The following is a 23514-nucleotide window of genomic DNA, read 5'->3' on the forward strand; positions in this document are numbered from 1 at the left end:
CTATGTATTAGGGCCTCAAGGTAGATTAGTTCTTAGCTAATTGTGTTACCATCTTTTAAGTGTAATCATCATAAATGCATTGTGTCCTCTTGTAATCAAACCTAAAATGTGTCCATCTACTGTAACAGCTATGCCTGTGAGCATTTCTCTGAGAACCTAATTAAGTGCCAACTGTGTTTTGATATCTGACTAATGGAAGTATTTGTTGTAGTGTTGAAATGAATTAAAAGCTAGCCTCTGTTGTATTATTATGTTAACTACATATTTTGGATCAAATAAAGAAGGTGGAATTTTAAAAAAAAAAGTTAAAAATCGTGTAAATTCTACATGCTTAAGATCTAGTGGCCCCGTCGAATATCAGGTGATCTCCCTTTAATTGATCAATTGAACACTGTTTTTAATGTTATTGTAAATGTAATGTAATTAAACCACCTCAAACTAACCTACTCAATCATAGCTGTGATCAATGATAGCAAGGCAGCCAAGTGAAATGAATACTTTGTAAAATAAATATCTTTGTTTCACAAATACAGACCATTTTGGGAAAAATGAGTTTCAGAGAGTTCCTGGGTTGGCACTTAGAGATATCCTTCAGGATGATAAGAAGTTCCACTATTATTTGCAGTGAAATCATGGCATCAGTTTTTTCCTAATTGAACAATAATAAAATCGAGTTTTGATGCAGACAAATGTTTTATGAAATAGATGTCGCTTGTTTTTAAAAGAAAGGAATCTTGTTTTGGTGGTATATCAGTAATTAGTCTGGTCCCTACTTTGAGGACTCCGTGTTTCACACAATACTATCCAATCCACTCCTTGAACCAGACTAATCAACAAAACAAAAAGAAGTGACATAATACACGAATCTTTTCGCATGCACGAGGTGGTTGTTAAAACTAGTTGGAATAACGTTATGGAACTTTCAGATGTTGGACATTTTGAAAATAAATGTAATTTATACAAAATAGCTAACAACTTCATCAGAAAAAGTGCTCTGTTGACAATTCTCAGTGTGATTATAAAAGGAAGATTCATTAAACAGTCCAGTTCCCACCACACCCCCAATCCGCAGTTTTCTGGATGTTTTGTGGAATTTTGGGGAGGTCCCTCAGTAACTCGTGCCATTGCGTATTGTGCGGTCTATGTTTTTGGACCCTGTTGTGCACAAGTTATTGAGGGAGAGGTGTATTATAGTTTCTAGTGGATTGTTTTGAAACTTGGAACATGATACGGTCATCATGAGACGATATGTCCAGTCATTATATTTACACTGGCAATTTATGAAAATTATATAATGAATAATGAAATATTGCTTGACAATATAAATAATGGGCTATTGCACAACCTGACTGTTGACCTTTAATTTATCATTTTGTAACAGTTAAAATGGAATCTGCATCTGCCATTATCATGTGTGGATTGGATGAAGCATAGATGGCAGTGTCTCCTTAAAAAAGCCATGAAAAGTAGTTTTGGTTTGCTGTCTGATAGAACACAGTCCTAAAATTGAGTTTTGCCCAACTTTACAGGGGAGGAACATTACAACATCATATCAGCATTACACAAATCAATGCGAGGATCAGATGCTAGTGCTGCCCTCTACTGGTTGGCTAGGATGCTAGAAGGGGGAGAGACTCCACTTTATATTGCCAGGCGGCTGGTGCGATTTGCCAGTGAAGATGTTGGTTAGAAATTCTCTACTAACATTTAATATCATAAAGGTTTTTATATCTTCCTATGAACTTTTGCATGGTATTATTGTTTACTGTTGTCTGTCCATGTGTTTTAGCATCTAGCCATCAGTTTTTGTTTCCAGGTCATAATGTAATTTGGTACATGTTCCCTTAGCCCCAAAAAAGAACCTTATTGATTTTTGGGTTATTAACTCACAAGGTCATGATGTGCTATTTTATCTATATTGTGTGCTTAATTTATGTCTGTGATTGATGTTTGTCTAATTGATTCCTGCATGATTTTGTCATGATTCCATGAAGTGTGACATATGTCATTTGAGATATATATAACCAAATTATTCATTCCTGTTCTGATATCAGTTTACCGGTAATGAAAAGAACTTATAGTTACCATCATTTATAATTTGAGAGGAAATATTTAAATTATTCATTGAAATTACAAAGTGCTCATTGTTATTTTGACTTAAACACTTTGGGATTGTTGAGAACTGAAGACGTACTAAATTGTGTCATTGTGGTACATCAACGCATTAAGACCCTTGGTGCATCAGCACATTCAAGACTATTAGTACATAGCACATTCAAGACAAATGGAATTCATTTGGAATGAATCTTTTTTGTCTTTGGTTTCTCAAAGGTTAAGATCAGATCTATCTAGTCCATGCTTTCACTTTCCAGATGATAGCTGAATTTATAGCATATAAATTTCAGTGCAACTTTTCAAGTGTTTTTTTTCCTTAACCCAAGGTAGAAGTTTGTAGATATTTGGACAATGGCCCATTGATCAAGGACATTTTTGCAACAAAAGAAAAATAGATTTCACCCATATGTTATGCTTCCAGATGATAAATTCTGTGGAACGGATTTTGATACAACTCTGAAGATGTATTGTCATGCTAATACCTAAGAAAGAGCCCTATAGATTTGAGTAGCTTGAATTACATGGTCATTGCTTACTTATGCAGTTCATTTCTGGACAGTAACTGAATTTCTGTATAACCAAACTTGGTAAATATGTTTCTTGAAATAAGAACCCAGTGTATTTTAGAATTTGTAGCTTGAAGGTTATGGTTACTTTTAAGGTTGCAACATTTACAGTTTTTAAAAAAATATATGCACAGTATACAAGAACTGAAATGATGCCGTAATATTGAAATGATTACATTTGACAGCTATTTATATGTAAACCATTCATAGTGTAAATACTACACTTCTCTCAATTTGTGATTGTGATTCTTTTATTTTTATGTACTTTTATTTATTATTATCAGGATGGGATTCAGTTTATAATGCCTGTCATTGAATATGCATAACAATTTAGGTAAAACACTCTTAGATCTATCATGGTAGTGTTTTGTACTGCTGCTAATGTATTCATGATGAAAAACTCGAATAATATGCAACTAGCTGGACATGACGATATTATAGGATCTACAATGAATCAAAGAAACTGCAGTGGCTTACAGACTTGAAAAGTTGTTCCTTTAAAATAATTTGTTACTCGTCAAAGGTTCTTTTAATGAACACACTTTTTAAGGAAAATTAATTGCACCTGATGTGTAATGTTGTATGCATGGTACTACAAGTTCTTGTAAACTTTGGCTTTTTTCTTGTTATACTTTATTAGGCAGTAAACTATAGCCCTTTATTGACACCCTTGATGTTTAGTTGTTTTCATTGGTTCCATTGTCGTGTTTCAACCAAACTTGGTAAACTTGTCAGGCAAGTGTGGGTTATTGAGGTACAGGTGTATTTGTTTATATAACCATAAACAGTGTAGCATAAGTGGTATTTAAATATATAGACCATCAGATACTGGAATAAGAAGTCTATAAAATTGACAGATCCAGACCACATGGTACTAGTAAAGTAGTATGTAAAATTGACAGATCCAGACCATATGGTACTAGTATAAGTAGTATATAAAATTGACAGATCCAGACCATATGGTACTAGTATAAGTAGTATATAAAATTGACATATCCAGACCATATGGTGCTAGAATAAGTAGAGTATAAAATGACAGTTCAAGACCATAGTATGCTAGCATAAGTAGTGTATAATTTGACAGTTTTAAGCCATAGAGTGCTAGCATAAGTATTAAATAAAAGACCATAAGAGTGCTAGCACAAGCACTGTATAATTTGACAGCTCTAGACCATAGAGTACTAGCATAACAGGCCGTATATAAATTGACAGTTCTAGACTACTGGTTACCAGCATAGCTAGTATAAGACTGCTGGTTACTAGCATAGTTAGTATAAGACTACTGGTTACTAGCATAGTTTGTATAAGATTACTGGTTACTAGCATAATTAGTATAAGACTACTGGTTACTAGCATAGCTGGTATAAGATTACTGGTTACTAGCATAGCTAGTATAAGATTACTAGTTACTAGCATAGTTAGTATAAGATTACTAGTTACTAGCATAACATAGTATAAGATTACTGTTTACTAGCATAGCTAGTATAAGACTGCTGGTTACTAGCATAGTTAGTATAAGACTACTGGTTACTAGCATAGCTAGTATAAAATTACTGGTTACTAGCATAGTTAGTATAAGATTACTGGTTACTAGCATAGCTAGTATAAGACTACTGGTTACTAGCATAGCTAGTATAAGACTACTGGTAACTAGCATGGCTAGTATAAGACTACTGGTTACTAGCATAGCTAGTATAAGATTACTAGTTACTAGCATAGCATAGCTAGTATAAGATTACTGGTTACTATTATAGCTAGTATAAGACTACTGATTACTAGCATAGTTAGTATAAGACTACTGGTTACTAGCATAGCTACTATAAAATTACTGATTACTAGCATAGTTAGTATAGGATTACTGGTTACTAGCATAGCTAGTACAAGACTACTGATTACTAGCATAGTTAGTATAAGACTGCTGGTTACTAGCATAGCTAGTATAAGAGTCATCCAGATAATGCACATTCCTCCATTCCTGCATATGTCAAGACTCCTACAGACGTACTGTGTGGTCAAGCACTCTCAAGTTTTATACCAATACTAATTTTATTAGTAACCTTTGGAGTAGTACATGTACTGTCATTTTATATACTGCTTATGCTCAATTTTATTTCATGGTAACAAAAAATGATGAATGTAGAGAATTAAAATAAGTATGCAAATTGCTTGAAACTATGAGTTTTTACATAAGCAGGGGACATGGAATATCAGCTATTTGTATCAGTGAATTATAATCAGACATTGCCACTAATTCATCTTTGGAAAGGAACATTACTAAAGAGTTGAAACCAAGGAGGCCACTGGTTAAAGTCACAGGGAGCAATTGTTTAAAATCATATGGGTTCTCAAATAGTTGTGGCTGTTCTATCTACAGTGCTCAAATAGTTGTGGCTGTTCTATCTACAGTGCTTAGATAGTTGTGGCTGTTCTATCTACAGTGCTCAAATAGTTGTGGCTGTTCTATCTACAGTGCTCAGATAGTTGTGGCTATTCTATCTACAGTTGCCATAGATGAATTGTCCTCATATCTACTAAAGTTGTTTACCATGGAATACAAAGTGCTCTACTATTGTTGAGGTCAAAATGTCCAATGTAATGGTCTTGGTTTGCTAAAGCCTGGAAGGGGAAACTTATATTTTCATACTCAGAAGACTATGTACACACCTTTTCTGTTAACCATATTTGTTGCACACTTTTGCTTGCAGTCAGGAAACTTAATATTAGAATGCAATTAATAGTACTTCACCATACCAAAGAGAAAGGTTACTGTGACCTATATACACCACTTTGTTTGCCTTCATCACCATTCATTATACACTGGAAAAAAGCAAACCTATTGTATCTGTGTAAATAATTGCAGATGAGCTTTGCTGTTTTCTGACTCCTCCATTTTCTTCTTTCTGTGTAGGTGTAGCTGATCCTCTAGCATTGAATCAGGCTGTTGCAGCTTACCAGGCCTGCCATTTCTTAGGGATGCCAGAGTGTGATGTAAGAATATTTTTTGATCATTACGTTTAACATACCTATGTTATGAATGAAAGAGTTGACTTTATATAAACAACATCATCAGCATCAGATTGCTGAGGCTGATCTTAAAACTAGAAATTCATTGAATTCAGAAATGGATAATTGTATAACATTAAAAAATTTCCAGTATTTTCTTCACTTTTAGAGCCAGTGACCAGATATCTTTCTTGCCTCGGAAAGTTGAACAATTTGTCCAGTTTTCATCATGGAAAAGAAAAAGGAAAAGTGATTTCAACAACCTATACCTGTGCATAAGTTCTTTGTGATACTTATTTTAAAACATATTATTATTTTGAAGAAGTTTGAAGTCAGGGGTATTCAGAAAATAGAATGTGGTGATGGAGTTAAATAAAAGGTACTTCAATGAGAAAATTGGAAAAGTTTGTCACAGAATTATGTAAATTATGTATATGGCTCAGAGTTTTCATTGAGCATTGGGAACCCACTAATCTCATTTTTGTCTACTTAAAATTGAAATTTAGTCATATTTTGAATGAATGCGCGTTAAAAAAACTTCTGCAGTTGTTCTGGAATGGATGGATTTTGTTTTTTTTGTTGATACAACTCAATTATGCTTTTCTGCTTATGATGGACTGGATTTATTGAGTCAATTCAGTGCAGTAAGGAGAATGTGATTTCAGTGTAAATGTAGTTATAATTACAGTACAGTTTCTATGCCGATTGTTCAAACAAATTCAATATCTAGGGGAATTCAAATTTCAAAAGACAAAGTTTTCTGAAATATTTGAGCCAAAATTCATTAATCCCGGATGAGCCTTTAATTCTTATGTTACATGTTTAAGCTCGAATAAACAGCAACAAAAGAAAGAGTGTAATCAACAAGCTTTGAAAAGTTTAACAAATAATTTATTTCACTGGAAATATACTGTAAAAAAAAGAAAAGAACTTACGGTTTTAAGAATCAAATCCAAAAATAACCCAAGTTTAATCCATGAATTAAATTTTAGAAATCCTCATAATGAAATGAATTCAAGTTCGAGTCCCGCCAAAAAATCCAAAATGGAAGCAATGGCTTATACTGTAGACAGTATAGAGCTGATGCGTACAATCCTTTGTGAACCACAGCAAATAATATTTCCAGAAAAAAGAAATAATCCTTTAGAATCCAAACAATCTGAGAAAAAAAAACTTATAAAGTAATTTCCAAATTGGTCACACACACTTACCAGTGTAAAGAAAAATACTCAAATGAGAAATATCTCTATAAACAAAGGTTAGACATAAATACATCTTGAAAATTCAGGATGTATAAATGTTAGTATTTTTATTACCATTCTTATTACCAGCTAAAGAAGACATGTTTGTACCCTGTTACTTGCTCACTGTTGGAAGGAACCCTGCTGTGACCTGTATCATACATTGTTTGTCTTCTTTTGCTAGCCTAACATTGTATCAAAATACTTAAATGAGGAAAATTGTAAAGCAGCTGTTGTGTGACCATCCATTTAGCCAGCGGAAATAATACTTTTTTGTCGTATTGGCTCTGAGGCTCTTAGTTTCCTAAAACCTTGAGTTGCATTTTTTTTCTTGAATTTAGTGTTTTGACTAACTAGTAAAATTTTAAATCTCTGATAGATATGCGATAGCCCTTGACCTCAATAGGCTTTTCTATGCAATCTTTATAGACCCTAGAGAGCACTGGTAATAGTCTGCACCATTCTGTTTACGAAAAGTCCTCCTGAATAGCTGTTTAAATTATCAGAATGGTATTTTAAATTACTGCCTATCTTGCATTTGTTCTTGACATTGTGAATATCTCGTTCATTTGTTTGTTTGTTTGAAAGTTTCATTTGTCACCCAGTGAACTTGTCCACGTCGTTAACTTTATCATCTCCACTTTCAAATAGATGAAACGGGTTGTTTAATAGGGGTGAAACGATTCATTGATGCATCAATACTTTTGTTGGAACGATACACATATCGATACAAGAGAAGGAGAATTGATAAAAAATGATACTTACCATATATAAGTTATTTTAGTCTTCAGTATTTCTGAACAATTATTATTAGCTCGCCTTCTTATTATTTAAATATAGAATTCATCTGAAACAGCACTTATTTTTATTAGTAAAAACAAGAAAGACTATTGAGAATACTTGCTAGCCATCTGCTAATTCAAACACAGTGACATGGTTTGTGACCTGCCCCCACCCCATTTCCATGTTAATTATCTTAACCCAGCAGCGTGTTCAGCATAAAAGGTACATTTCAAACGTGTTCCACGTTCATAATGAATGTAATGAAGTACTTTACTCATGATTTAATGACCAATTTTACGCGAAGTTTCTACATTGAATTTGATCTTGTCTACTTTTATGGATTTGAAAGCTACACTACCGGTGTGTTACATGGTGAAGTATGTTACATTCAAATCTTATTGGTGGTTACTGCTGGTCGAGGTTAAATAACAACTACCAATCAGCAATCAGCAATTATTCCCTGCCTGACAGACAGGAAGTACTAGCAAAGCAACAGAAACTACCAATCAGCAATCAGTGTGGCTTATTCCCTGCATGACAGACAGGAAGTACTAGCAAAGCAACAGAAACTTCACTCATTGATATGTAAAGTACTTAGAGATGCTGTCAGGGTGTGTGTTTGGGTGAATCATACAGAATATGTTTGAATTCGCACACTTGGAGAATGATGATGTGCGATAACTCCCACAGATTATAGTACAAGTAACATGGGTCAGGTAGGCATTCAACATCAACTATTTCAGTAATGGGTGTCCATTTTTAGAATGTGATTTTACATACCTTTAAGTGGCAAGTATTTACTTCATTTGGATTTGTATACATAAAGATTTCTTTGGAAGGTCATTATTTAGATGCCCCCGAGAGGTGCCTATGGAAAATCAATGTTAAAGTACGTCAACATTTTTTAGATAAAATGGCATGATCCAGTACAATCCAGATTGAATGTTGCATGCTTTGATGTCACAATAAAAGCTATGCATATTGATAAACAAATTCGTACGACCCTTAATTGTGATGATTCCACTCTATGAGCTTGTATTTTGACCCATGGCCACCATTGTAGTGATAGATAATTTTTTTCTGGAAGTTTCTTGGTGACAGTTAAGGTGCAGAGTATTCGATAATCAGGACTGAATAGACTTTGGTTAAAGAAAATTAGTGTTAAAATTTAAAAGAATTTACATCTAATGTAAAATTAGTAAATGCACATACATGACCCATGTGACTTGTACTGTAGTTGAAAGTCCCGCATATGAAAATATGCTCGACGAAATATGCCATTTTTGTTTAACCATTCTTGTCGCGACTATCTGTTTTTCGAGTTGGCAACTGTTTACACATCTGGGGTCTTCAAGCATGACAAAAATGATTAAAATAAATTTGATTGATACATTTTGCCCTGGAATAATTGTTATTGCATAGTTTGAACCGTCCATGAACAACTCTTCCCTTCTTTTGGTGACAAGGGGTGAAGTCCCCTTTAAGATACAATCCTGGCAGCATCTCTCCTTAAATTGTACATTGGGAATGAATTTGGAATTTCTCTTTTTATGCAGATATATTTAATGAGAATCGTCTAGGGAACAGCTTTAAAAAAACTGAAGTTGATCACCTTGTGTAAAATAAAAAAATAAAATATAGAATAGGACTGAGTGTTGTCAGTAGTTTTCCTTCTTCACTAATAAATACAAGTACCTGAGGCCACAGCAGTCTTTTGCATCTGCAGGATGTACAGTGTGATAGATTTTGTTGGCACTCATCCTCATTCCCATGCCCGGATTTGTTCTAGATGAGATTTTCTTTGCATGAGGAAATTGCTATATTTCTTCTGTTTTGAAGATAGCATTGTATAAGTTTGACATGAAATTGGCAATAAGATGTTTTAAAAGCATTCTTGCAGTGGAAAACAAATGGCCTGGTGGTTAAAATGAGTGTCTGCTACAAGAACATACATTATTTGTTTACAATCAGAGTAGTTCCTAATACACCATACTACTTTTAGACATGTGTCATGCATATGAAGCAGTGCAATGTGGACAAATACTGAATGATTCTGACAATGTAAAGTTAATGGAGAAAAAATGAGCATATAAAAGATCATAGTGTGAATCAGAGTATGAGACAGCATGTATATCATATATCAGTATGAGACAGAATGTACATAGTACATCAAGTATGAATCAGAGTATGAGACAGCATGTATATAGTGCATTATAGTATGAATCAGTATGAGACAGCATGTATATCATACATCATAGAATAAATCAGAGTGAGACAGAATGTATATAGTACATCAGATATGAGACAGAATGTATATAGTGCATTATAGTATGAATCAGAATATGAGACAGCATGTACATAGTATATCATAGCATGAATCAGAGTATGAGACAGCATGTATATAGTACATAAAGTATCAGAGTATGAGACAGCATGTATATCATACATCATAGTATAAATCAGAGTATGAGACAGCCTGCATATGATTCATCATTGTATGAATCAGAGTATGAGACAGCATGTATTAAGTGCATTATAGTATGAATCAGTATGAGACAGCATTATGTAGTACATCAGAGTATGAGACAGCATTATGTAGTACATCATAGTATGAATCAGAGTATGAGACAACATGTATATCATACATCATAATATGAATCAGAGTATGAGACAGCATGTATATCATACATCATTGTATGAATCAGAGTATGAGACAGCATGTGTATAGTATATCATAGTATGAATCAGAGTATGAGACAGCATGTATATAGCAGACCTGCCAACCCTGATGAGTCCGTCTCAGTAAGGCAGTTGATTTTTTTCTGTAAGTTTGATCATTTTTCAGTAAGGTGTAACAAAATATCATAAACTGTTATTGTAAAGCTAGAAACATAATTATAAGTTCGGTATTCGGAATTTGCAGTGATGATAAACATTATGTTCAACTGAAAAGTTTGTAAAATACACGTAGACTTTATTTATCACTAGTACGTTGCACAAATTTTAGTTCCAAACCCTATGGATCTCAGTGGTTTGTTGATATCTCTCAACTTGATGTAATTCTTGGAAATTCTTTTTTCCATTTCACATGATGACAGCAATCATGTTTCCCACCATGAGTCATACTCAAATTGGCAGGTGATGTCCAATAAACATAATTGTGTCCCTTCCAGCTTATATTCACAAGAATCAAAATATTCCTTTTTATTTTTCTGTGTTGATTATTAACACTTTTCAAGACGCTTATTTCCCCTTTTGTCTTAACCTTTACCTCATGCAAGCCCCTTTGGACATCTCTACTCCATTTGCATGGAAGCGCCTTTTGACGTCTGCTGTAAACATCAGCCATTTTAAGCTGGTTTTCATAGCGCCATCTTTGGGGAAAACCTCCTATTAAATACTACAGTCATTCTGCGAATGACAATTATGTTAGATCATGTGGTCACTGTTTATGCTCTGGTCGATATCTACTATTTAAAGTAACTGGGTTGTAATCTCCACTCTTCAAAATGGAGGTTGCAGATTTCATTCAGTACTTAATGAAGTTTTTACGATTAGAATCACAACTATGAAAGGTTCAATAACTTAGGTAAAGGCTCTGATATTGATGTAGGCAGCAATTAGTTTTTATAAATTGTTAAATTCAGATGACTTAGTGATGTAGACGTGGACAAAAAACTTGTAAATTTCAAGTATGAGAAATGGCAGCTATGGTTAGTCATGCAGTCTCTCTGACTTGACAATGAACAAATTCTCTCAAGATTTTAAAGCACATAAAAAATTCTTCCGTGAAAAATAATTACACAGCTATAACAATCGGACTTTACTCTTAAATTTTTCCACACATAATAAATGTGTACTAAAAATGTAAAATGGTTAAAATTGCTGTTCAACATAGCATCCACTACATTGCTTAACAGTTAATAGGCAGGCCTATGCGAATGGAGTCGAATAGGTAACAGGTGTTCTATTTATAGCATACTGCACTGGGTAATTATGCTCTGTGAGGTAAAGGGTTAACTATGCATTGCTTGCTGGACGTCATTTTAATTTTTTTTTTCCATGATCAACAGTTTGATCATGCAGACACTTCGCATGAATAAATATGTGCAGTTTAAAGCATCTGACGTGCTGCTGTAAAGTTAGTCTGGTTCTCTGACCAGTTTCACTACTTCTAATATAAAACCTGGATCCAAATCAAACACGGATGAACAAATTTTCCAGATTTTTTGGCAATGATCATTTTTTTGCAGGTTTTGCCTGTATGCCTTAAGTCCGTAATTTAAGGGTACATTTTGTAAGACTTATGGCAAAATCGTAAGAGTTGGCAGGTCTGATATAGTACATCATAGTATGAATCAGATTATGAGATAGCATGTATGTAGTACATGAAGTATGAATCACAGTAGGAAACTGCATGTATATTATATATCTTAGTATGAATCACAGTAGGAGATAGAATGTATATAGTACATCATAGTGTGAATCAGAGTATGAGACAGCATGTATGTAGTACATCAGATTATGAATCAGAGTATGAGACAGCATGTATATAGTACATCATAGTATGAATCAGAGTATGAGACAGCATCTATGTAGGACATCATAGTATGAATCAGTATGAGACAACATGTGTATCATACATCATAGTATGAATCACAGTAGGAGATAAAATGTATATAGTACACCATAGTATATTTTGCAAAGCCCATCTGTAAGTATTCTTATTCTGTTAATTTACAAAAATGTGAAAGAACTAAAAAAGTTAATTTTAATTTTAATTTTTTTAATTTTTGCAGGTAATACTAGCTCAGTGTGTTGTGTACCTTGCAAGAGCCCCAAAGTCTATAGAAGTCTATCAGGCTTACAAAAGGGCATCTGCCTGTGTAAGGAACCATAAAGGACCCCTTCCAGGTGTTCCCCTTCATCTGAGAAATGCTCCCACCAAACTCATGAAAGATATAGGTAGCCAATGCTCTGTCTTATTACAGTTATCTTTTTTGTCTCACCTACATAAGCATGGTTATACATGATTAGCATTATGCTGTGTAGCATGGTTATACATAGATATCACAGTGCTGTGTAAGCATGTTAGACATAGCTATCATTATGCTTTGTAAGCATGGTTATACATAGTTATCACTATGCTGTGTAAGCATGGTTAGATGTAGTTATCAATATGCTATGCAAATATTGTTAGACTTAGTTATCACTAAACACAAAATAATCGCTGCTGGAGGTGGTATAAACATCAAATACATTATGTTGAGGTTTCTTTTAATACTTAGAATTGTGAGCATTCATTAATTGCTTATGTTACAAGTAGTGTATATATTGATGGTTTAAGAAATTGTTGGTACTGCATGCCTACATGATCTGTACAAGTTGTTGGTACCACATGCCTACATGATCTGTACAAGTTGTTGGTACCACATGCCTACATGATCTGTACAAGTTGTTGGTACCACAAGTCTACATGATCTGTACAAGTTGTTGGTACCACATGCCAACATGATCTGTACAAGTTGTTGGTACCACATGCCAACATGATCTGTACAAGTTGTTGGTACCACATGCCAACATGATCTGTACAAGTTGTTGGTACCACATGCCTACATGATCTGTACAAGCTGTTGGTACCACATACCTACATGATCTGTGCAAGTTGTTGGTACCACATGCCTACATGATCTGTACAAGTTTTATTTCAGATTTGTGTCAGATAGTTTGTCTTGTTATTATTCTCCTCCTTGTGTTAACAATGCACTGTTAAGATGGATTGTCAATATGGACAAAGAATTTCAGTTAATTTTATATCAGGTTTGCTGCTTCCTTTCATGGGGCCTCTGAATTTCCCCATTCCAACCAATGGTTGTATATACAAGTTTAAACAGCCAACATTGTCGCCAAAAGAAAAAATCGCCAGATGGTATATTTTGCCGCCAATAAGGAAAATAAAATAGCAGTTTGCAACATTGGCGAGCCCTATGCGATCCTAGAATAAACATTTTACACTTTATTTTCCTACTTTTAAGAAGAAATTTTTTTTTTTTGTTCATGTACGAAAAGAATATGTATAAAATTTAAGGAGCCACTCCACGATCGTCTTGTATTCATGTGTGATCTCTTCCCCAAAATCATAATAAACCTTTTACGTTTTTTTTCTCGTACTTTTCAGAAAGAATTTTTTTCTTGTGCGAGAAAAATACATGTATATAAAATTTAAGGAGCCATGCTGCGACCATGTTATATCCAAATTCGTGTTATAATGGAGCATGCTTTAATGGGGTCACACTGTTTTTATATAAAATTTGTACAATCTGAACATTTTAGTCTTGATTTGGAGTTTTGTGCTTAGGAGATTGATAATTATTACCCATGGTTGTGGCTGAGAAAGCATGCAACTTGTATTGTTCTCCCCCCTTTAATTAGGGATGTGTTCCTGTGTGTCCGTCTATCCACAGAGCACATGCAAGAAATGGCAATCTATTCAAGAAGTAATTATCCTAGTAAAACGCTTGCCACACCATCATGATATTAACAAATTTGTAACAATTTATATTCTTTTATTCATGTAACAACAGTAAAGTATTACAAATATTTAAATACTTAAATGGATACAGTTAAATTACATCTAAATCACATGTAAACTACTTGTTGTCATCTTTGGTATTTTTGCATTAAAATAAGTATTATAATCATCCAGTATCAGTGGTGGTTGTAGATTGGACAACTCAGCACATAACTTTCACATCTTACTTAGTTGTCCAGACATTGTGATTGGTATAATACCCTATAAAATTCTGAAGTTTTTTACTCATTCAGTTGCCATTTCAACATAAATTCTAAGGTTGGCTATTCACTGAGTCTCCTCCACTTTCCTGTGTGTAAATCATTTGTGTTTAAAAGATGGTATTATCAACTGGAGTCCTCTTGGTGTTGTCATATCAGCAATTATATTTTGTCTGCCATAATGGCATCTTCATGTTCACAGAGGTCTAGAATTCCACATGATTGTGTAATTTGCTTGTCACTGATGCTTCTAGCCCAAAGATAGATACAAAAGTTATTATTCCAGATGGACTTATTCTGAGCAATGCTTTGTATGTCATGTGAGATTTGTAGTCTGAGTACATTAATGATTTGTTGATCAAAGACTGAGAATTATCTGTATAAAGTTCAGTGCAGTCAGTGATTACATGGGTTTGGGGATATGTTCTAAATTTATTAGGCATTGTTCTTTCAACCACTGACTTGGTTGGCCAGGTTAATTGAACTAACTTTACATGTAGGTAATCTATCCATTTATTTATAATAACTGATATGGGTTTTTCACTAAAAGAATTTTGTATCGATTTCATCCTCAATGAAAATGGCACTGAGCTGATATCTGATATGGCTACCATGGCAGCTATTTCGAAAATCTTGCTGTTGCTGCTCTTGAATGGAATGTCATATCGACATTGGGTTTTCAACAGATGACCTTGGTTCTGTTTGGACATACAGTATGGCTGCCACAGTAGTCATCTTTAAAATCTTGTTGTCGATGCTCCTCCTGGATGGTTAGTCATATCAGCACAGGAATTTCATGGCAACCATCTTCATTATTTTGTTATGTGTAGTCTTCCTAAATGGAAAGTCTTATCTACATGAGGTTTTCACCAGAAGACTCATTATGGTACTGATCCAATTTCAGTTATGACTGCCACAATGAACACTTTGAAAATATTGTTGCTAATGCACCTGAATGGATGGTCACATCAACATAAGGTTTTAACCAGATGTTTTCTAATCGTGTCTGGCTTGTCCTAAATGAAAATGGTGTTGATCTTACATCCAATAAGACTGACACAGTAGTAGATTTAAAATATTATTGCTTAAGAATATCAGAGATGGTTTTAGCACTCAGCAGTTAAAAATCAGAAATGGTCTTAATGATGAATTCCTGGAAATAGTCTTTTTGTCTCAGAGATACTGCTAGGGCATGCAAGTGTGCAGATTATGCAAAATTATATGAAAAATGTGCATACCAGGTGGTTGGGTTGTCTGCAAGTGATCCCTTTCCTCACTTTTGTGCATGTGCAAACTTGGTCCATTTCCGGAAGTGAGACTGTACTCATTGGTTGGGGCGAAAGATTCAAGTCATGCAGATGTCCAAAGTGACTGAATAAAGTGAAGGTTGAATAGGAGATTTTGCCAAATGGGGGACAAAAATCAGGTTAGATACTGGGTTAGATGAAACAACAAAGAACAGACCAAAATGTGATGCAGAGTTTCTGAAATCAGGACTAATGCTTCATATGGTTACAGCAAAACTCCAGGATGGGAGGCATGTTGTGTAATATTTACAGCAATTATGGGGAAAATATCCCTTTGATGTCAGAAATTGATATTTGGATTTTATGAAATCAACTCAGACAACATGCTGAATCCCCAGAACATTTTTTGGAACAGATACATGCATGAGACAGTACCTATAAACTGGGGAAAATTGTACAAAAGAACCATAACAAACAGCTAAGATATCTGTGCATTTGCCCCTTAAGATAGCAGACTGTGATAGGGGGTTATCAGCATGTAAAAATAGTTATACATTTTTAGGAACAGACTAAGCTCTGAAAGAGTCAACAGTTAATGCTTATACAACTAGAAGGGAAATCTTGTGAAGATTTTGATCTCAACAAAGACTAAACAGAATGGAGTGGGAACAAAGATGGATTATCAGGTGTTGGGTAAAAATTTAAAAATGGCAAAATGGCAAAAATTCCCCCTCACCATTGTTTTTGCTCTTCCCTTGTTTTGTTGACAAGGGTGGAGATCCCTAGCTTAGATAAAATCCAGGCTGTATCCATGCACTCCCTTCAAAGGGCTCTTGTTACCTTTATTTTGATACATATGTGCCAGTCAATGATTAAAGGTATGAATTGCTCTAATATTGTTTTGTGAAAATGAAAAATAAAATCCATCTTGATCTTTTTTGATTGCAAAGGTTGCTTTGCTTGGACTATCAGTTTTCCCATATCATCTAATCTCATATGGCAAAGCTTGGGATCTTCCAGAAATAATTATATTCTTATTGTTTCCTGTAATATTTATTGGTTGAGAGGTTAAATATAAGCTCAGCTTGCAACCAAATTGCAGTAGTATCCTTGATAAAATATGAAACAAATTCAAGTTATGTATAGAGGTAATGTATACTACTGTTTTAACTAAAAGAAAAATGTGCAGTTTCATTGACAATTGTAAGCACATGATTCCTGTCACATGATATGTATCATCATGTATCAATTATAAACTCTTCAAAGTTTCTCTAAGAGGTCGATATGGAACAACAAATAACTGATTTCTTTATCCCAGTATATGCTCAAATCATGAAAACAAAATTGCAACAATTTTGATCAATCTAGTGAACAAGTTGGTGAAATCCACAAAAACTGAGACAGAAGTCAAACAGTCTTCATTGGTTGAATAAAGCAGAAAAACATGATTGCACCCTCAGTAAATTGCTTGAAAGCTGAAACTTTGCAAAGACTGATGACTATAATGGTGGAATGCATATAACTTCATCTTCAGCTTCTCCTGTGCTATTAGAGTATGGTTGTAGGCACCATAGAGGGGAATCTTAAAGTTAAGATGGTTAGGTTTTTTGGTTTTTCATGCAGATAACAGGTAAAATAATCTTCATAAATTATATCTCATTTTATTATGTGATTGGTCCATTGATCACACCACTGACCCATGTTTTCAAGTGAAAGGTGCTAACTGGCCCCTTTTTTTAAAAATATGACTGAAATGCTGCACCACCTATCAATATAAATGGACAGGTTGAAAAAAAACCTACATAGAACAGTGTTGCTTACTCACACTTATTTTGTCTATGTTTAATTACAGATCCCCTAATTTCAGAATGACCCATTAATGCTGACTTGTGGTCCACAGGATATAGAAGTTTTTATGAGCCGACTGTGTTTTTGTAAAAATTTAAAAGCCAGCAATACTTTTTGTCTATTATGATTTTCTGCTGGCTTTATTTTCTTAAGATTCCGATATTTAAAATCTGAACATTGTCCTTTTTCACCTCGTATTCCAGATATTTTTGCCATGTTTTAAAAATTTGAGTCAAAACACTGGCAGGTGATTTTTTTGTTCACTTAAATTGCCCTAAATAAGACTTTTGTAATTGAGCACTTTGTACATTTGGCTTTGTGCTGAAATAACCATCATAGTAAAATAAATTAGCAATGTACAGAGAGATGAAAATGTAGCTTCTTACTTTTTGCGGGAAAAAATTCTCATATGTTTTTATTTTCAAATACTAGTTGAATGGCTGTTTATGGCACTAATATAGTCTTCATTTCCTCACATTTAAAAATACCCTGGACAATGTCCTTTATTAAAACTTTTGTAATTTCTTATTAATTAGAATTCTTAATCTACACTGTTTTCTCTACCTACTAATTATTCAATTTTTGCATCAGGCTATGGAAAAGACTACAAATACAATCCAAGCTTCTCAGAACCCGTAGAACAAGATTACTTCCCAGAGTGTTTGCTTGGCACAGATTTCTTCAAGTGAAGGACAGTACCAGCTTCTCAGAACCCATAAAACAAGATTACTTCCCAGTGTGTTTGTTTGGCTCTGATTTCATCAAGTGAAGGACAGTCCCAGCTTCTCAGAACCCATAAAACAAGATTACTTCCCAGTGTGTTTACTTGGCACCAATATCATCAAGTGAAGGACAGTCCCAGCTTCTCAGAACCCATAAAACAAGATTACTTCCCAGTGTGTTTACTTGGCACAGATTTCTTCAAGTGAAGGGCAGTCCCAGCTTCTCAGAACTCATAAAACAAGATTACTTCCCAGTGTATTTGCTTGGCTCTGACTTCATCAAGTGAAGGATAGTCCCAGCTTCTCAGAACCCATAAAACAAGATTACTTCCCAGTGTGTTTGCTTGGCTCAGAGTTCTTCAGGTGAAAGATTGTCTACCAAATATTTTGGTCTGCTGAACTACTGTCTACTTAAATTGAGTGTATGGAGTACATCAGAGCCACTTTGGTTGTCAATATTAATTGATTCCTAAAAAATTTTAAGACAGATTATATTGTACATTTCGTTTCCATTTGTATCATAAGACTGGATAAATTACATTGATGTGTCGTATATTATCCATTTCGTTTCCATTTGTGTCATAAGACCGGATAAATCACATTGATGTGTAATATTTTGTCCATTACATTTCCATTTGTGTCATAAGGCTGGATAAATTACATTGATGTGTAATATTTTGTCCATTACATTTCCATTTGTGTCATAAGACTGGATAAATTACATTGATGTGTCTTGTCTTAATAGGGATTAAAATATTTCCATTTAATTAGAGTTAAATTCATCATGTTGAGCTAATAATAGGGATATAATACCCAAGAAACAAGTCTCAGCAGTTTATTAGTATGTCAGAATATTAGCTCCTGTTGCCATCATATTTCGCTTATTTTCTTCATCAGTGTCTGATCACATTGTAGTTGTTTTATGATATTGTGTGCTTTCATAATAGCCTGCCTTGAAATTGATGTGTGCCTTCATTTGGGTCACTCATCCACATGAAGTTCATGGCAGAAATTCATTGTGATAAAAGTTAAATTTACAGACGCTTCTTCATGTTAAAGATTGACAATTTCTGCAAACAATTGTTCTTTGAAAGATTGACCTAGAAGATGGTTATATCATTTTTCTTTTTGAGGAAGTAAAATTATGGGATAGAGACATATTTTTGTGCTGACCATCCATCACACATGATTTATAAGTGTGATCTTGAAAACTATTGAATAAAACAGACCTATTTTGTTATACAGATGCCTTGAGAGGGTCCTGTGACCTGGCTTGGTTTTAGTGACCTTGACCTTGTTCTCAAGATGACAGGGTGCCATTTTGTGAATAGAAAATGAAATTGGCTTGTGATGTCCAGTATCATATATCTAAGGGACTTAATTTGATATATGGATGGTCTAAGGTGTACTGGATTGCAGGATTCCCATGCTCTTAGATGTACTGGATTGCAGGGTTCCCATCCTCTAAGGTGTAATAGATTGCAGGGTTCCCCATGTTCAAAGGTGTACCAGATTGCAGGGTTACTATGCTTTAAGGTGTACCTGATTGCAGGGTTACCATGCTCTAAGGTGTACCTGATTGCAGGGTTACCATGCTCTAAGGTGTACCTGATTGCAGGGTTACCATGCTCTAAGGTGTACCTGATTGCAGGGTTACCATGCTCTAAGGTGTACCTGATTGCAGGGTTACCATGTTCTAATGTCACTGATTACAGGGTTTCAATGCTCTAAGGTATAAAAGACTTATATAAAAATGGTACTAACAGCTGCCTTGCTTGGTGCTCAGCATTAAGAGGTTAGTGTTAGGACTGGTCGGCTTGGTGTCAAGATAATGTGACTGGGTGTGACAACATGCTGCATGTCTGCGGCATGATGCCCCAGTGCTAGACATCACTATAAACTGCCACACTGCAGACATTGTAGCGATATGACTGAATTTTTTTAAAGCTACATTACAAATCCAAATCACACACACACACATGCTCTAAGGTGTATATGATTGCAGGGTTACCATGTTCTAAGGAGTACCAGATTGCAGGGTTACCATGCTCTAAGATGTACATAATTGCAGGGTTACCATGCTCTTAGGTGTATATGATTGCATGGTTCACATGTTCTAATTTGTCTGTGATTACAGGGTTTCAGTGCTCTAAGGTGTACATGACTGCAGGGTTTCAAAGCTCTAATGTGTATATTATTGCAGTGTTTAAATGCTCTAAAATGTATATGATTGCAGGGTTTCAGTGCTCTAAGGTGTAGCTGATTACAGGGTTCCAGTGCTGTAAGGTGTATATGATTGCAGGGTTCACATGCTGTAAGGTGTATCTGATTGCAGGGTTTCAATGCTGTAAGATGTAGCTGATTGCATGGTTCCCATGCTCCAAGGTGTAGTTGATTACAGGGTTTCAATGCTGTAAGGTGTAGCTGATTACAGGGTTCCAGTGCTGTATGGTGTATCTGATTGCAGGGTTCCCATGCTCTAAGGTGTAGCTGATTACAGGGTTTCAATGCTGTAAGGTGTAGCTGATTACAGGGTTCCAGTGCTGTAAGGTGTAGTTGACTACAGGGTTTCATTGCTGTAAGGTGTAGCTGATTACAGGGTTCCAGTGCTGTAAGGTGTATCTGATTGCATGGTTCCCATGCTCTAAGGTGTAGCTGATTACAGGGTTTCAGTGCTATAAGGTGTAGCTGATTGCAGGGTTCACATGCTGTAAGGTATAGCTGATTGCAGGGTTCCCATGCTCTATGGTGTAGCTGATTACAGGGTTTCAATGCTGTACGGTGTATCTGATTGCAGGGTTCCCATGCTCTAAGGTGTAGCTGATTACAGGGTTTCAATGCTGTAAGGTGTAGCTGATTACAGGGTTCCAGTGCTGTAAGGTGTAGTTGACTACAGGGTTTCATTGCTGTAAGGTGTAGCTGATTACAGGGTTCCAGTGCTGTAAGGTGTATCTGATTGCATGGTTCCCATGCTCTAAGGTGTAGCTGATTACAGGGTTTCAGTGCTATAAGGTGTAGCTGATTGCAGGGTTCACATGCTGTAAGGTATAGCTGATTGCAGGGTTCCCATGCTCTATGGTGTAGCTGATTACAGGGTTTCAATGCTGTACGGTGTATCTGATTGCAGGGTTCCCATGCTCTAAGGTGTAGCTGATTACAGGGTTTCAATGCTGTAAGGTGTAGCTGATTACAGGGTTCCAGTGCTGTAAGGTGTATATGATTGCAGGGTTCACATGCTGTAAGGTGTATCTGATTGCAGGGTTTCAATGCTGTAAGATGTATCTGATTGCAGAGTTCCCATGCTCTAAGGTGTAGCTGATTACAAGGTTTCAATGCTGTAAGGTGTAGCTGATTACAGGGTTTCAGTGCTGTAAGGTGTGGCTGATTACAGGGTTTCAATGCTCTAAGGTGTAGCTGATTACAGGGTTCACATGCTGTAAGGTGTATCTGATTACAGGGTTTCAGTGCTCACGGTGTAGCTGATTACAGGGTTTCAGTGCTGTAAGGTGTAGCTGATTGCATGGTTACCATGCTTAGTAAGAAAATGTAAGGAATGAGAAATTTAGTGACTTGAATGAACCATATAATTTTGCAAAAATTCGTCAAAGTTGGGGAAAAGGTGAAAATTTTCAGGAGGCATATTTAGATAAACCAGTGGCAGAAAAAAGTATGTATTAAAACTTGTGATTTGATTGACAGTAAATTTAGTGACTTTTGAGTTAAATTACAGGAATTTTCTTCAGTCAGTTGTTTTACTAAGATAATGCATGCAACTCTTGATTGGAAGCATGTCCACTCAGCTAAATCTTTGACACATTGATACATAATTCCATCTGGATTTTATTTTGGGGTTATATTGGAATTTTGTTAACCCTCATTGAAATTCATTTGCAGGTTCTAAAAAGGCTATTAGGGAGAATTGCATGTATTTGACTCAATAGAATTGAACATAATTTCAATGTTAGTATGAAAGCCTGCATCATAAAGTTGAGGTCTGTTGTTGGACATGACACATGTCTAAAATGTTGGTTTCATTTTCTTAAGTTGTGCTTACACTCTTAGCAGCTAAATTCCAAATTGAAACAGCACAATAATGAAAATCACATTGAACTGTCAACATTGTGAATACATACAATGGTCATGAAGTCACGTGATCCTGCAACAACTGGATATAGTCTGGTCGAAATTTGCATTATTATATAAGTGGCTACTTTTAAAACCTTTGTGATTTAATTACTAAATAAACTAATGCTGGAAGTACAGATTGCCAGTTTTCACTGCAGCACTGATCTCAACAATGACATACCTAGTTTGACATGATTCACGACTGGTTTTGCCAGTGTTAAAATTGCCCGCAAGGGTGCAGTTTCAATTTGGGATATAGTTATGAAGTAAGTAATCATAACTTTGAAAACTAAATGACCTTTTGAGATTTTCAGGCCATTTTTTCAATGTTTGTATTTTTATATATTTTTATACATATTTTAATACATTTTGGACATGAATACCAAACATTACTTGAGATAGACTTGTGAAGTTTGGTAATCATACTATATTAGATAGGCTTTATAGATTTTTTAGAGCATTACAGTGATTCCATTTTGTTTAGCATATTTTTGAACATTTTTGGACTTGGATTTTTGATTTAAAAAAACATGTTAGCACACCATTTAAGGAAGAGAAGTTAAATTTGATATGCATCTTGTAGATAACTTGATTTTCATGTCATTAGAACCATGATGTTTTTGGTGGACAGTGCTTTTTTGTGTATTAATTCCTTATGTCAAATACCATTATCACATAATGTCATTACTTATCATGGGGAGGGGGAGACATGATTTTACTTTCAAACACTAATCATTTCTAGTTATTGATATAGCTGTTCTGATTTATGACTGACTGATCATTCTAATTTGTTTTAGATTAAAAGAATTTAAACAAAACCTCCTTCAGTTCATTCCATTTTATTTAATGAACTTGTGTGTGTGTGTGTGTGTCTCTCTCTTTTTCTGTGGGAGCTTGATTTGATCCCCGACCTAGTCATACCTAAGACTTATAAAAATGGTACTAACAGCTGCTTCACTTGGCACTCAACATTAAGAGGTTAGTGTTAGGACTGGTCGGCCTGGTGTCAGGATAATGGGTGGGACATCATGCTACATGTCTGTGGTACAATGTCCCAGTGCTAGACATCACT

At 35.0% G+C, this 23514-nt stretch overlaps 1 protein-coding gene across 5 annotated transcripts in view; it reads left to right on the forward strand.

Annotated features, from left to right (window-relative positions):
- The window catches only part of LOC149787327 (ATPase WRNIP1-like), a 47622-nt gene extending 24362 nt beyond the window's left edge, over positions 1–23260 (forward strand). Inside the window, exons 5-9 of one of the 5 annotated variants that reach the window (XR_016425150.1) lie at positions 1530–1685; positions 5590–5669; positions 12508–12673; positions 18187–21692; positions 21759–23260. Coding sequence is in view for 2 of the 5 variants with exons in the window: in XM_089977867.1 (XP_089833993.1) it covers positions 1530–1685; positions 5590–5669; positions 12508–12673; positions 18187–18284 (500 nt within the window). In the remaining 3 variants the exon portion in view is untranslated. Of the gene's footprint in view, positions 1–1529; positions 1722–5589; positions 5670–12507; positions 12674–18186 lie in introns of those variants that run through there. The other 4 variants (XR_016425151.1, XM_089977867.1, XR_016425152.1 and 1 more) reach the window with 4 other exon arrangements.
- Positions 23261–23514: the final 254 nt, after the last annotated feature.

Source organism: Sinohyriopsis cumingii, chromosome 12 (assembly GCF_028554795.1).
Source record: "Sinohyriopsis cumingii isolate HCF-2022 chromosome 12, ASM2855479v2, whole genome shotgun sequence".
Lineage (NCBI taxonomy): Eukaryota > Metazoa > Mollusca > Bivalvia > Unionida > Unionidae > Sinohyriopsis > Sinohyriopsis cumingii.